The sequence below is a fragment of the Meleagris gallopavo genome, chromosome 2 (genome assembly GCF_000146605.3).
Source record: "Meleagris gallopavo isolate NT-WF06-2002-E0010 breed Aviagen turkey brand Nicholas breeding stock chromosome 2, Turkey_5.1, whole genome shotgun sequence".
NCBI lineage: Eukaryota > Metazoa > Chordata > Aves > Galliformes > Phasianidae > Meleagris > Meleagris gallopavo.
In genome coordinates, this window is record NC_015012.2 from 63,274,283 (window position 1) to 63,290,815 (window position 16,533).

General features: G+C 37.2%; 1 protein-coding gene across 1 annotated transcript; it reads left to right on the forward strand.

Annotated features, from left to right (window-relative positions):
* Nucleotides 1-10: 10 nt before the first annotated feature.
* On the forward strand, nt 11-16,520 carry LOC104909832 (adenylate kinase 9-like; the record flags this gene model as incomplete). The annotated part of the gene is given in 15 exon segments (XM_019613045.2): nt 11-232; nt 957-1,018; nt 1,599-1,830; nt 2,663-2,881; nt 5,482-5,563; nt 5,566-5,694; nt 6,611-6,812; nt 7,223-7,369; nt 8,890-9,110; nt 10,231-10,427; nt 11,032-11,201; nt 12,657-12,755; nt 12,839-12,941; nt 13,850-13,964; nt 16,136-16,520. Coding segments are annotated over 15 exon segments (2,403 nt in total), but the record flags the coding sequence as incomplete, so codon positions are not given.
* Nucleotides 16,521-16,533: the final 13 nt, after the last annotated feature.

Consider the following 16,533-nt stretch of genomic DNA (forward strand, 5'->3'; position numbering starts at 1 on the left):
TTTTCCAATTAGGTCTACAGGATTTATACTGGATGGTTTCCCTCGTACTTCAGATGAAGCCCAGTATTTGTCAGAACGAGGACTCTGTCCTGATGTTGCCGTTTATATTCACATAGAAGAGAGTGACATTCTTGACCGTCTTTTACCTCCACGTCTAAAAAAATGGAAAGAAAGACAGCATAAAAAAGCGGAAAATAAAAAGAAACTGAAAGACCTGAAAGCAAAAATAAAGGTAGGTTTTCACTCCTAAAACTCACAGAGCACTGAAGAGCACACAGACTAACAGATATGGGACAAAGGAGAGACAGCCCCCAAACCAGTTTTACCACAGGAGACAATGAGAACTCAGGGCTCCTTTTCTCCTTTCCTCTCCTCCCACATTAACACAGTCCAGTGCAGGTAATGTATGCGCATGTGTAGTTATCCAGCAGGCCAAGTAAATGAGCTGTGCTGCCAGACACCCAGCAGGGCGAGAGTATGCCATGTGCATGGGAAGTCCTGGGCAAAAGGCAACTAGGGGGAGTGAGGTAGGTAGCATGGCCAAAAAAGTCAAATACAGCACATTACTGCTGTTGCATCCCAGCTGTTCTGCTGATCTGTATCTTCCATAGGCTTGCTTTATAGCTACTATGTGGTCTGTGTGCCAGCTATACATTTAGAAACTGTGGCTTACCAACAAAAAGATGATAATATTTTCAGTGCAAATAGAATCACTTTCTTTTTCTCCCCTAATCTCATTTTCAGAAATTGCCAAATTAGTTTTATTAAAATTTAGATATATGCTCACCTGCAAAAGTAGAGGGAGCACAGGCAGCAGTTTTTAATATTAGAAGCAACTGGAAACAGAGCTCTAAGGTGAAAATAACAATACTGATTTCAATTTGTGTTACCAGTTCTCACAATAGAGTTTTTCTCAGCAAATATCATTGTCTTCTTGCATCTTTTTTCTCTAATAGAATGAGAAGATTGCTAGAAGAAGGGCAGAACTCCTAGCAGAACAAAAAAAAGGAAGGAAGAGGTAAGAAAACAGAAGTGTACAAAAGCCATTTAAATAAAAGTGTTTGCACTCGTATCGTAGAAATTTCTACAGCTTTTACTCACAATTTGTAGAGCAATGTGATATAATAAATATGTGGTAGACTGCCAGAAACCTCTGCTTTCCAAAATAATTTGAAGTTGTTGAAATTGTTTTAGAAACTGTTGACTCATTCCACTAAAACCAATTCTCAATATGTGCTGAAGTCAGCAAAATACTTATGAATGTTTAACTTACTTAATTTGTAAGTGTAACAGTAGCCCTACTAATTGCAATTAGACATTTGCTTTAAGTCCCCTGTTAATACCAAATGGGATTGTTCCAGCATTTCTGCCCAAACGCAAGTACAAAGATACAATAGCACAATGCAACACATCTGTAATTTCTTTTGAAATACGATTTCAGCATTTACTAGATTTTTGCTTGCGATAAAGAATGCCCCTAAAATGTTGTTGAATGGTTCAATAATTTCTTGAATTAATGAGTTTTGTAATTTTAAAAAAAAAAAAGAAAGCAACAAAAACAAAAAGTGTATAGTTCCCTCAAAGCATCTGCATACAAGACATAAAAATATTTTACGTTTATAGGGTTTAGCAGATGGGGAAAATTATGAAACCAGTGAGGAGGAAGATGAGACTGCAAATGAAGATATTGAAGCTATACTTGAAGAGGAGTTTTTCGAAGAAGAAGAAGAAGAGCCTGAAGAAGAACAGGAGATTGATGCTGTTGAGCGCATGCAAAATGAGATTGTAGAAAGGTTCGATTCAGAAAGACAAAGCATAGAAGGTGTACAGGTACCTATTCCACTACGTTTTTTATAAAGCTATACGATTTTAAAATGGTATGATAACATATGGTTATGATACAATAAGTTTTCATTTTTGTTTTAGTTGTCAGACTTCAAAGTATAAACAATATTGCTGCTGACATCTGAAAACTGTACTGAGAAGTCATATGCTTTAAAAAGTATAAAAATTCTAAGAATAATAGGTGAATTGAAGCAGGCAGCCAAATTTGAAATTCATATGAACAACATTTCAAATATACTTTTAAAGGCAAAATTCTAATAATGGAATTACATACTGGGACTACTGGGACTACATGCTGTTACATAATATTCCTTAGTTATAGCTTACTCAACATTTTTCCCATTGTTCTTTTTTTTAATTCCAAGAATTTTTAATGTGTTTATGAATAAGTTTATATAACTTAATACTTCTGATTCATTTTCCAAGACTAGGTTCCAAGGTTAACTAATTCTTTAATTTAATTAATTTATGGCCCCCTTTGACATGGTGCAATCTTCCTCTTTTATGGAAGAATAAATTGCCTTGAGAAGGGAATAATGGTATTTGATTATTTTCTATAAAATATACTTCTGAAGCTTTCATTTATCATAGTGGATTCCTCAATGTGATTTATTAGATTTTCAATTTCTTTTAGAATACGGTCTGCCTAATTTAAAGCTTCAGTGGAGAGGAAGATCAGTTTTCATCTCAAATCAAGTATTGCTGATTTACAGTGACTGAGAATGTGCTCAAGATATTCTCACAGTTCATAGAAAATCTTATCGAAAATCTGAACATGTTCATCATTCTAATATTTTGTTATTTTTTCATTAATCAGGAAGAACTTGAAAAATTCTTAATACCACAAATGGAGATCAGTGGAAGACGGAAGCTTCGCATAGTACGCTACCAAATTTATTGCAAGCTGAATTCTTTAGTGGAAAATCGTGGAAGCATTTTTGAAAAATGTTACCCAATAAGTTTGCCACTTGCACATAAGATGCTAGTTTTCTCATATAAATTTCCAAGTTCTTTCGGTCAGTGGGATCCAATCACGGTAAATCATCTTGAATAACACTTATGAAAGTAATGTTATCATAAAAAATATATAACATTTTTTAAAAAATAAGTCAATATCAAATAATATCAATAATACCTAATAAAAACAATGTAGGTTGCTCCAAATATAATGCCTCCTATTTAATTCCATGAAAACCACAACAGATAGATTGATAGAGCAAATTCTCAGATGCAAAACACTGTTTTCAACACAATCACCACCATTAGCTATGCATTTTTGCCAGTGATGAACAAGAGCCTGCATCCTATGCTTGTAAAAATCTGCACCAGCAGAAGTGACACACTGTCACTGTTGCAACCACTGAAATGCACCATTCACTACCTCACTGTGTTCACATCCACTGTTTTGTGTCCATCACCATTCAGCAAGCATCAGTGAATGTCAGTGGGTGCCATTTTTTCCGCATGCAGGAAATCACTGACACACCTTTTCTTCATCCTCACTTCCATGTCATTATGTCAGAGTGCCACACAGCAACAACACATAATGCAATACTGACAGGAAGATTCACCCTCTACTACTGTACTACCACCACCGTCTCCCTCTGATGTTGCTGGCCAACATAATAAAACAGGAGGCATTACTTTTGGAGCAGCCCTTGTACATTACTGAATCAAAACTGCACTACTGAATAGACACAGAATACATCAAGCCATGGTATTATGAAGTGTTAGACTATGTAGATGGCCACCAACCCTCGAAGTAGCAAAAGAAATGAAACACCGTATGTATTAACATATTGAATGTTAAATGTATTTAATTCATCAGCAGTAATATGTATGAATGAATATGTATGAATTTTGAAGAGCAGTAAATCTAATTTCATACTTTCCAGAGATCTGGAAAGTCGAGGTCAGAAAGTATTCATGTCTATGTATATCAAGTGAAATTCTTATTGATTCCTATATGCTAGACCTTGACATTCATCCTGTTAAAATAAGTACATTTTTGTTATTCCACTTCTCCAATTTATTCATTTGTGCTGCGTAGTGTTTTGTTTTTGCTTTTTTTTTTTTTTTAAACCAACTAAAAAGCAATGGTTGAGTTGGAAGAATGAAGGAAGTCCTAGGAAGCCATTAGATGAAATCAGAGAAGTGTACTGTCAGTAAGAAATGTACATGCTATCAATAAGGAAAGAAAAATAAGATCATTTTGAGGATATTTTATGATGTACGAATGAAATTATTAAATTGATTAAGGACAACAGGGTTTTTTGAAGAAGGGCAGGTAGAATATATGACAACTACATTTAGATTAAATTGAAGAGGGGAAGTAGTTATGCAACTGATTAGATAAGCAGGGAAAAATGATGAGCTAAAAGAGGATTGTGAGCAAATATACAATAGATCAGACTCCAGGCATTCTTATAAATTGAAGACAAGCACTCAGAAATGATTTCATGTGACAATAGGAACCTAAGAATTAGAGGTCTGTCATGGTAATGCCATGCAGTAAACAGACTCTTATCTTATTGTAACAAGATCATCTTATCTGTAAGTTTACTAACTATTCAAAGAATACTAATAGATTTGTGAGGTATGATTTCCTTCTGCAGAAGAAGCTGAGTTGGCATCTCCTCCTTATTTCATATGTATTGCCCATGACAACTGATTTTTTCCTTAATATATTTCAGTTTGCTCAATACAACCTCAGATTTACTGGACTGTGGATGCCAGCATTCATCCTGGAGGCCTTTCAAATAAATTAGTCACTTTTTCCACATACCTTTTCTTGTGGATGGACAACAATAAGTTACACATCAGTCAGTAACAATTTCACTTCTGAGTCCCCTTTGAACTGTAGGGTGAATGCCATCTGGTCTTTGCAATCTTTTTTCTACAAATGTCTCTAGTTTGTACTAAAAACTTCTGACACTGTAATGCAGTTCCTCCAAGAAAGGCTATAACAAAAGACATGACTAAATTCTTCCATAGCAGTGGTGCAAGAAATTCATCTAGTATTTCTGCAGTGACTAATTCTACCATTGTTGCCTCTCCTGCATCTCAATTAGCTATTGGCTCTATAGACTTCCTAGTGGCTGTCTCATGTGTTCAGAAAGATTCCATCAGCAGCATATGTATTTTATTAGATTTCATTAGTTTTACATTTCATCACAGTGTAAGTATTGGTGTTCTTTTCCATTTTATTCATAAAATATTCTCAGTGTATCTTCTACAGTCAGGCAAATAATGTGACTCTTTTTTAATCTACAGAGACATTATATATATGTTTATTTATTTATTCTTGATAGAAATGTCATAAATTCTTTGAAAATTAGAACAAAACGTACTGTTATACCTCTATCATTACTTTTCTGATGGACAGAAAGTGTTATGGTACCACCTGCTGGAAATAGTGAATATTCTTTCTCCCCTTGGTGTCCAACTTTTTGTACAAGAATTGCATATAGAAATTCCACAGACTTGTACAAAATACTATATCTATCTCTATGTATTTCAAAATACAGAGTACAGTTGGTACTTCTTTACTTGCCCATAGAGCTACTTTTGTAGGATGGAGAGTGCAGAGGCTATGCCAAATCTAATCAACAGCTTCACATTTTGTGTGTTTTGCAGCTAAAGGAAGGCGAGATAATCAAGCCAGCACAAAACTATGAAAACACACTCTTTCCTGTAATTCATCGGCAATATGTTTATTTTTTTCAAGTAAAAAAAACAGAGAAACATTTATGAACAATCCCATCAAATATATTTGTCAGCCAAAGCCTAAACCACCTGTGCCAGTTAAGATTGCAATCGTGGGACCTCCAAAATCCGGGAAGACTACAGGTAGGAGCCAGTATTCTCTACAAAGCAAAAGATTATCTAATGATTGAGGCTGTGTCTGCCATGGCTGCTACTGAAAAAATCGTGCACCTTTAACATTTCAGGTCTTCCTGCTTTTCATACTAGGCATAGAATCCTACAGTTACACTCTCTACTGTATCATTTTACAGCCAGGTACTTATGCATTTCCCATCTTAATTTTATTCCAGCTTCTTACGAAGTTGTTATTGACTGGTGCTTAGAAAATCTAGACTTGTATTACTTAAACATTTTTTATTATTTCTAGTTATTTTCTAATTGGTTCTTATTTCTTTCAATCAGTATGATGAAAAGAGTATTTCTAGGATCGTCCGCCAGAACCCAAAATTCCACATCTACAGATCTGTTTCCTAACTTCTAGATTTAAAAACACCTTCCCTCTTTTTTCTTCTCCCTCTATGACTTCTTCAATCCCCAGGTCTCTGCTTTTAACTAGAGGAGAAGAAAATTCAGCTTAGATCACAACTTAACGATTAGCTTAGAGTGCTAGAAAAAAAAGAGAAAGGTTTAAATGATTTCATATTAAAGCAGAAATTCTAACCGTATTTCCCATTTCCAGTGTGAGTGATCTGAAACTGTCAGGCTATTTTCTAAAGGAGGCAGTAGAAAAAGTGTATTTTCTAAGATATTTACTATGGCTGCTGAGATTTGAGATAAACTGAATAGTGTCAGTGCATTGGGCACACTCTGCACACATGGAAAGCTTTGGGTTCTTAAAGGACCTAACCAGAGCTAGGTACCTGCTTACCAAGGTTACGTATTGGAAATGACCCAAGGAATGAGCACTTAGCTTCTAAGGCTAAAGATATGCTTTAACAGACTGCAGGGTTTTGATGTTGTCTGCGTAAAAGCTGTTTGTTGAAATCAAAATGTTTTGCAGTTGCCAAGAAATTTGAAAGTGTGTACGGGCTACGGAGGCTGAGTATGGGAGATGCCATACGGCTCGTGTTAAACAATCAGCCAGAGAGTGAGTTGGGGCTTCAGTTAAAGTGGCATCTTCACAGAGGGCTGACCGTACCTGATGAGCTGGCCATCCGGGCCCTGGACTTGGCTCTGATGGATCGTGTGTGTGCTACCATTGGGTAAGCACAAAGTCTTCTTTGGCCTTCTTCTTTGGGGGAAATCAAATCAATTTATTTTTCACTTTAAATTTTCTTCTCCCAGTCCATATAGACATTTCAAACAGTTAACATCATGCTTCTGAACGATGGATGTGTTGGAATTTGGTACTCCGCCATTCACTTACATTATTAATCTTTTGCCCGTTGTGTATTTTGTTTATTTTTTACTATTGCTTACTGTCACTATTTTATTGTATTAATTTTAACTCCTCGGAGAGAAGGCTGAGTCAAGTCAGGGCAGCACTGATTTAATGGCTTGGGAGTAGACTTTTGTCTCCATTGAGAATGTACTCAGAATATTCGTAGCCTTAATGATTAATTAGTAATTCACTTCTTAGAAAAAATGTATTTCTGTTTCTGTTTGTATGCAGAGTTGTTATTGATGGATATCCTGTAACGAGAAAACAAGTAAACCTCTTGGAATCAGCTAGAATAATTCCTGTGAAAATCTTTGAGTTAGAAATGGATGCAAAGGAGGTATTCAGAAGAGCTCTGCTGGATAAAGAAAGCACAAATAGGTAGTGATGCTCTCTGATACTTTTATTCATATAATTTTGTCACCTCTCTCTATGTGCATGCCTTGGTGCAGAGAGGTTATATTTCACATATGAGAAGAAAAGGGCACCAGGCCTTGCACAGTCTAATGCTTTAATTTCCATAGACCAGAAGTAGAGACATAAGTTGCCAGAGAAACCTGTGGCATTCTCTAGATAGATCCCCAGAGCGCATGACTGAGAGGATGTAGATATGCAAGGGCATGTGCCCACTGCTTAGTTTAATTGATTTTATTGAAACCATTATCAGAATTATTACTAGTTCACTGCTGCTGCTGAAGTTTGTTATTCATCAATTCAATTATTACCACCAAAAGAGAAATTGATGCTTCACCTAATAAACTCTATTCTTTAAGTTTTCATTTTCTTTTAAGAAATGTGGAAATAATGTATATTTTAATAATGTACAATTCATGAATTAGTCACTGAAATCTTTGTTTAAAGAGCCACTTGTTGTTTTTGAAGAAGAGCAGTAAGTAGTTTATAAACCAACAGATAATTAAAAAGAACAGAACATTCAGCTTAAAATTGAATTGTATAAGGACCTGGTTCTCATTAGAGGAACTGTTTCTAAGAAGTTTCAAATAGCTTAGAGCCTTATTGCTTGTCCCTTTCATTTTGTCTCTTGTTTTTATCAAGTAATCAGTATGATAGATAATTGTTTACTAAAAGCTTGAAGACAATTTGCACTGCCAAAAATTAAATTAATGATATCTCTTTGAAAATATTTACTTTAGCATTTTAATTCTAAATATCAAACTGATTATATTTTATAGGCTTAAATATATAACAAATGTGCAATATTTCTGAAAAGTACAACTTACAGTGAAATTAATTCTATCAAAATAGAAGTTTCTATCTATTTTTAAAAATCTTTTAAATAAGAACCAGTGCAGTAGATGTTCAAGTGAAAATTTCTCTTCTGGTCTTGAGTAAGATTTTTAAAGGTTAAATAGATTATTTATGTATACATACATGGAAATATGACAGATATACAATTTGCAAAATATATCTGGGAATGATGGTTACTTCTTGATTTCAAATAATATAATTTAAAACTAAGCCTGTTTTGCAATGAATTGATATTCATTTGAAGAGTCTCATAAGATTTTGTAGAGAAGCATTTTATGGTGTACTGATAGTGTGTGTATGGTATGTATAGTATGGTGTACTGATTGTGTCAGCTAAAGTGTGCTGACACATTCAAAAAACCTTTACAGAATGTATTTGGGACATAAACAGCAAAATATTTGTTTCTGAATGTAACTTCCTGGTCAGCAGCTTATTACTTTCTGTATGAAACACTTAATATTCTTAATATGAAAGTTGTATTTCTCAAATATGATTTATAATTCCAAATAAGCAAAATCTCAGAAGAAAAAAAAACACCTGAAAATGAACTCTTATATTAACATTCAAATTTCAATGAAATGATCTAATCTTCACATTCCTATTAAGTCAGTGCTATTTTTTGTTCCCTTCAGACCTTCCTACCCTGTACATGACAGCTCAGAGATTCTAGCAATTAAGAATTCCTACTATAGGCAACATATCGATGCAATTAGGACTTATTATAAGAAAGAGCATCAGAACTGGTGTGTGATTGGTGCATTTCAGAGCAAGTGGTGGATATGGGACAAAGTTCTGCAGGAAGTTCAAGTGATTGTTAAAGAAATCCAGATATACCTGGAAAGAATAAGAGAAGGTAAAGAAAAACAAAGTTGCTCAAAATAATATTCATTTAAGAAGCTGTAATGGAATGATTGTGTTTAAATTCAACTTAAACTTGTCTGGATGAAGCTAGTTCTTGGGCGCACACATGCCGCAAATTCCTTGATATCCTCTGTAGAGAGCTTGAGAGGTATCTTGATGACAGCAAAGAAAAAAGCAACTACAACTCAGCATGCAGCCATCTTCCAAAGAGCTAGGTAACATAGTACAGCTAAGAGAAGTCAGCTGTAGTCTTGCAGTCCACAGCTCTGGTCTGCAAGGCTGACAGGACAGATTCTCAACTTCTTTAGTGATAACATGTTAATATGAGACACATAGTCTTCAATTTGTATTATGAAAATAGTGATTTCTCAACTTTAGTGATAGCAGAATGGGGACCCCACACATACAAGGAATTATGACTTGCAGACTTATTGATATGCCAGTAGAGGAATGGGAAAGGAATGGAAAAATATTAACTATAAATTCAGAATTAAGGTTAACTGTGCCATTTGAGTTAACTTCTGTATGGAGGGATGAAAACCATTTTATTCTAAAATGGCATGGCTCCCACTTGAATTTGTATGTGTCAGTTTCGGTTAAGGTTAATTGTGCCCTTCAAATATGTATGTACTGTTAAACAAGGATTCTTCTAAATGGCAAACTTATCTTATCTTCCTTATCTCGTACTCTTCTTTTAGTCTTTAACATTTCGGTGGCTGCACTCTTATAAGTATCAGTCAAGAGTCAAAAGATTGGGAAGAAAAGTTTTAAATAGCTCGGGTTTTATATGACATTTTGTTCAAGATTTTGAATATATTTTGTCCAGACAGATTGTAGCATTTCCAAGACATGGATAAATAAACAGGAGGCTTTCCTCAAGCCTTATACTCTTTTTCAACAGCGTAAAGAAATTTAATAGCTGAAATGTTCCTTAGCAACACAAAGGAGTAAAACAAATTATAAATAACACTGTTCTAGGGAAAACGTACTAGTGTCCGGTGGTTGGTGACCCTGCACATAACAGGGGAGTTGAAACTCAATGATCATTGTGGCCCTTTTCAACCCAGGCCATTCTAGGATTCTATGATACCATTGATTATCTTCGTTAACAGGAAAAGCAGCCAGCATTGCTGATTTATGCATCACCCCTGAAGAGCTGCATTATCGGCTGGGAGAGTTCGGACAGTACTGTCCTGTCAGCCTTGCAGACAAGGGTGAACTAGTTGACTGCTCTGTAACATCATCACTACAGTTTGCTGCAGAGTTTCGAGCACACTACTACAAAATGGCTTCAGAGGAAGAACTGAATGTAAGTCTCAAAAAGCTTTCATGGACTGAATTACAGAGACAGGAAGCATTGTTTCTTGGATTCTTTGATTCAGTACGGAAACTAGCAAAGTGTAATTCAATTTTGACTAGTTTTATTAGTATTCTCGCTTTTGGTTTGTATACTTTGCTATCAAGTGTCCAGTCAGATGAAATGTAGCAGAGTCCATTCAAACCTGTGCACCTCTTACAAATTGACATAGATGGAAGATTAATTTTAAAGCAACCATTTTCTCCTTTCTCCATCTGTTTGGTAGTGGGCTGGGGGTAGGAAACAACTAATGATAATGATGGATAGTTATAGTGGTGGGTGGATAGTGATGACTTCAACTGAGAGGGCGTTGGAAAACAAATGAGTTACCCAAGAGTAGCAGCAATGCCAGCACACTAGGAGAGGAGCTGTAGAAGAAATATTGAAATTGAATGAGCCGTTCTTCTGGAGTTTGACTTACTGTAGAGAACCTGCTTTAGCAGGGGGTTTGGACTCCATCTTTACAGGTCCCTTCCAACTCTGCAATTCTGTCATTCTGTGGTTAATAATCTTGTAGTGCTTCTTTCATTATAAAAACATTTAATTTCTTCTACAGAAATTCTTGAGCAGACCAGAGATTTATGTGCCACCACTGGCACCTCACCCTCTTCCATCTCCAGACAAGTTACCACAAAAACTGACAGCAGCAGAAGTGAAGGCCTTATTCCCTAAAAGTGCTGAAATGCAAGGATACTGTCCAGTCACTTACCTAGATGGAAAACAGAGGTACATCATCACTATTTTCGTAATATAAATTGCAAACTATGTGTCCCATATTAACATGTTAATAAGGAAATACTTTGAAAGTACTTTTTAAAAGTATTCAGGGTTTGGACAGGAAAAGCAATCACAATCCTCTACATTGCAACTGTGGCTTTGGAAATCTATATAAAATATCCTTTTGAAACTCACACGACTACTGGTTTCAGACTGAATCTGGACAGCTTGCACAGTAAGTAAAATTCAAGTACAAAATGTCAAAGTTGGAAGACTTCATTGAATATGAGTCTGCATTCCACTCCTGTCATAACTCCACTTCAATATAAAATACAGATATATAGCATTGTCTCTCTCTTCCTTATGCTTCAGCTTTCACAGGAAGGAGAGCCAAGCACACCCCCTGGAAAGGAATGGCACTAGTTATAGTCTGAAAATTGGAGATAAGCAACACACCTGACCAGCTTTTTTCCAAAGCTTTTGCTTCTCTTCTCCATTAGTTTTCTTGCAGTGGTGAGCACTAAAAACATTGGTGCTTTAGCTGGTATAAGATTCTGTATTAGTCTTTATTCTGAGGCTGAAAGCCTGTCAGCTCCCTTTCCTTTGCAGTGTGGTCTAGAGTATTTCAAGTAAGTTGACTGAGCTACACCTGAAGCATTTTAAATATCAATTCCTGTACACCTGTAAATGAAAGAGGGAGGGTTGGATGTTTTTCAAAAACCCTTGAACAACTGTAAGGCAGACTTACCTAGTGGAGACTTAGATTGGCCAGATGATCACCAACTGAAGATTAAGAACGAAAGATTTATAGGTCAGCAGTTCCTTGAGCCTAGATCATTTATTTTGTATTTTGGATAATGTCAATTGATGTAAGCTTGAGCTTAAACAGAAGTGATTTAAATGCATGGACCTCTTTCCCCAAAGCTGACTAGAGATGAGAATAAGCTTATTTTTTTGAAATAGTATTAAGACAACTACAAGAATCTGTCTTTTGTAGTGAAGTCTGCTTGGATATAGTTTGAGTTATCTCAATCATAAGCCATCAAAAGTTCAAACAAATCCTAAAATGCCTAAATAGATGCAATTTCATAAGAGATCCATAAAGCTTCGCCATAAAGTCACACTTATTTCCTCAGTATGAGCAATTTCTCATTGAGGTACAACCACTAACAATCAGTGTTGTGCTGTCCAGTTGTAATCTTCTGAATAACTTGGCATTTTATCTAGAGTGGTTCAATGAAAGTCCATTTATAAGCAGGTTTTAAGGCAGGGACTCACTCAGATTTTGATCCTTGTAGCTGCCAGTAATGTAATGGAAGCATGGACAATCTGATCACTACTGTTTTGTAGTGCCTGTAATTGCTGAATTACCAGAAGACTCCCAGTGTCTGATGAGTTTAGAGCACACAAGTGATGCTTTACATTTCTTCTAAATTAATATTCATTCTTCCTCTGTCTCTTCAGGTATGAAGCTTTGGTGCCTGGCAACACTGAGTATGCTGCAAAGTACCAGGATAAGCTGTATGTTTTTGAAACTGAAGAAAAACTTCTGAAGTTTATGAGGTGACTATATTAGCTGTGTGCTTTAAACTTTAATTGTGTTACAATTTATACATCTTTAAAGTGCTTACTTTTTATCTGGTTAGGTTACCAGAGAAGTATTGGAATCTGAAGCTGCCACATAAGCTCCCTCCTGTAAGGGAGCCAATACTACTCACTGCACTTCCCATGGCTGGATACCTTGAGCAGGTCAGCTGTTGCTTCTTTTTTAAAAAACATGATTTTGCAATGCATAGCATACACCAAACAGTGTGTGTTTTATTACACCAGTTTTGATTTGTTGTTGTAGTTTTTATCGTTGGATGATTGTTGGGGTTGGTTGTTTTGTTTTTTTTTTTAATGCAGTATGAGTCTTATGATTCCTAATGGGACTGTATTAAATTGAAAATAGTGTTTTTAAAATTGAGAGAATTTTTTAGAAGATTTAAAATAATAGATACTTGTAATTTTAATGGCAAAAACAACAACAACAAACAAACAAACAAAAACACAAGTACATTCACCAGAGGGGAATAAGAAACTGCAAAAATAAAAAATAGATTTTAAAACTCTTGTTTATCATATCTTGTAACACTGCATTTTGCTTTTATTTTTAAAACTAGCATAGTCCCAAGCATATATCTGGAGTCATTTAAGGATAGCTGGTTGCATTTTGAGTTGTGGTTATGAAATAAAAGATGATTCACAGTCACTTCCCTCCCAGTTTTAATTTGGTTGTTCATAGAATCATAGAATGGCCTGGGTTGAAAAAGACCACAATGATCATCTAGTTTCAACCCCCGTGCTATGTGCAGGGTCGCCAACCACCAGACCAGGCTGCCCAGAGCCACATCCAGCCTGGCCTTGAATGCCTGCAGGGATGGGGCATCCACAACCTCCTTGGGCAACCTGTTCCAGTGCGTCACCATCCTCTGTGTGAAAAACTTCCTCCTAATATCCAACCTAAATCTTCCCTGCTGGGGCTTTTGGTTGGTTTGTTTGCTTTATTATTAGATATCATCTTAGATACTTAGATTTGCTTGACAACAAGATCTGCATTTTGACATGTTTTTCTTTTAAATCTTTGTGATGTTCTTCCAAAACTTTTATTTCTTTAGGGAGTAGCAACTTCTCTAATAAAAGCTCTGAATGAAGTAGGATGCTTAAAGCCAAAGTTCCCATTTCTAAGTGTTAGAAGAACTGCTCTTCTTTTTGTGGCCTGCCATCTAAAAGGTAATGTATAAAATAAAATGCAGTAAATTAAATAACTGCAGTAAATCATCTGATTCAACATTGACAATTAATTTCTACTGTTTTCTTAATGCCCAATTTGGGAAAATACCATTATATACTGATTTAATTACACATTGCCAAGTTTCTGGGGAATGTGTACAGAGCAGGGAGAAAAATAAGGTCAATAGGATAGGCGGATAGATAGGCTCATAAATAATGAGATCTGAATGATATTTTATTACCAACAACCCAATGGTCTTGATTAACATTCCTAACATGGATCAATGAATTTTGAAACAAAAAGTAAGATTATTTACCTAGGTTGCACCAGATCTGTTGGAACTAGTCACAAACAACTGGAATTGTCTTTAAAATGACTGAAATCACTGTGATTGAGGACTCCTGAAATATTATCTGGGAGTTTCAGAGCCAGAATGCTCTGGCTTGCAGTATACTCCTAGAGACTTCTTCAGCCCATTAGTTTTGGCTTTTACGAGCCAACCTGTCTGGTGATCTGCCTTTTGTTTTCATAACTTTTTCCTTATATTTCCAGATAGTTGCAATCTTTATTACTTGTCTGCAGTTCTTCACATTCAGTGTTTCCCCATGCAGCTTCAAGAGCCCTTAAAAGTTTTCCTGAACTACCACAGGCTTTTGCTAGTGTAGCTTGGTTAAAGAAGACCACTGAGCCGCATAGGCACCATACAAGCCCCTTTATAAAAGTACAGTCTTTGTTGTTAGCCCAGCTCTCCTAATATAATTACGTCCATGCTTGGAATGCTTTGCTTATATGTTGTATCATTAAATCAGATGATGAAGTGAAAATGTTATGCAAGTGCAACAAAACTCTTCTCAGGTACTTACACTTTGACCACAGGAATCCAGGAAAACAAGTTTTCTTCTTCTAAGACTGTGCAGAACTGCTTCAAACTTTAAGGCATAATGTTCTAGTATGCTGAAAAACTCCTCTGCAAATATAGCATTACTTATTGTCTCTCAGAGGACTCATGCTGTTCCTGATCAAAAGCCTGATTCAAATGCTTCATGCCAGGGTAAATGTTTTAAACCCCATTCCTAACTGAAGTAAGACACGTTACAGCATCCTCTTATTTCACATTCAAATAGGGAACAAGAAACAGTGGTCTAGTGGCTCCTGCAGCTTTCCTAACAATCTTGTATTGCCTTCACTACCTGAGATGAGAAAGCGCAGGTCATCAATCATAAATGAAGAGAGATTTACTCCTGGAAAAGGAGTAAGAAATTGCACATCCCTATAGTAGTGACTTAATGCCCTTCAGACTTACCAGTAGAATGAAGCTGTCTACATTTTAAAGCTGAAGTGGGCTGAAGCGTTCCATAGCTCTTCGTGCTGCTCAGTCTTTGTTATGAGATATAAAATACCATCTCCTAGGGAAGAAGTGGTTAGGATCTGTCTGTCCTAAGCCTCTGACTCCCCTTTGCCTCTGTAACAACAATAAGTACTCTGAGGGGTGGCATTCAGCACTGATACACCCCAAAATATGGTTTAGGGCAGAGGTAAGAAATGAAAGAAGCATTACTGTCCTCACTGCAAACGAGGCTTTGACATTTCCTTCCTCTTCTGAAATACCAGAGATATACAGTCAGCTCTTGATTTTTTTATGGGCAAAATATTTAGGTCTTAGATTAATTGAGCTAAGGATGCAGAAATTCCAAAGATGGTGGGGAACTCGCCTAGCTCTGGGCAAATGGATTAGTTTACACACGGAAATATGGCCATGCTACGTTTGCTGAGCTGCCAGATGGCGCTCAGGACGACTGCGCGCAGCCGTGATTAACCCTTTTGCAGGATCGAAGGGCTTGGAAGGGGTCTCTGGAGATGACTGAGCCCAGCCCTCTGCTAAAGCAGGTTCTCCACAGTAGGTTGCAGAGGAAAGCGTGCAGTCGGGTCTTGAACGTCTCCAAAGGAGGAGACTCCGCAGCCTCTCTGGGCAGCTTCCTCCAGCGCTCTATCACCCGCACAGCACAATTTTTTTCCCTCACTTTCGAATGGAACTTCCCGTGTTCCGCTTTGGAGGCAGCAGCCGCGGCCTCCCGCACCGTTACCCGCACGAGACACGGCTGCAGACTCAGTACTGTCACTGCCCTGTGCCGCAGCCCCCAGACTCACGCAGAATTCTCTATTCCCGCAGCGCACAACGCCCGCAGCCCGGCGCACAGGAGAGAGGAGTACCGCAGGCGGCTGGTGCGGCTCGGCGAGCACTGCGAGCTCATCCCCTACCTGGGGAGGGCGATGCCGCGCGAGTACATGGAGCCCCAGCACCGCCCGCTCGGCTTTGACCTCAAGCTGCAGACCTTCCTGTCCCTGAAAGACGCCAGCCCAAGCTTTGTCTAGTTCGGAGGCGTTGTTGGTTTTTTTTTTTCGGGTATCGTCTTTATTAACTCGCGGAGCGGTGCTGTAGGCCGCCGGGACAACTGTTATGCTTACAGCACCACTAAACTTTAAGCTGAAAATAAAACGTTTTCCCTCCGAGCGTGCCGCTATACCTCTCCCCGCGCCGACCCACGCCCGACGGCCCCGCGGTTGGGG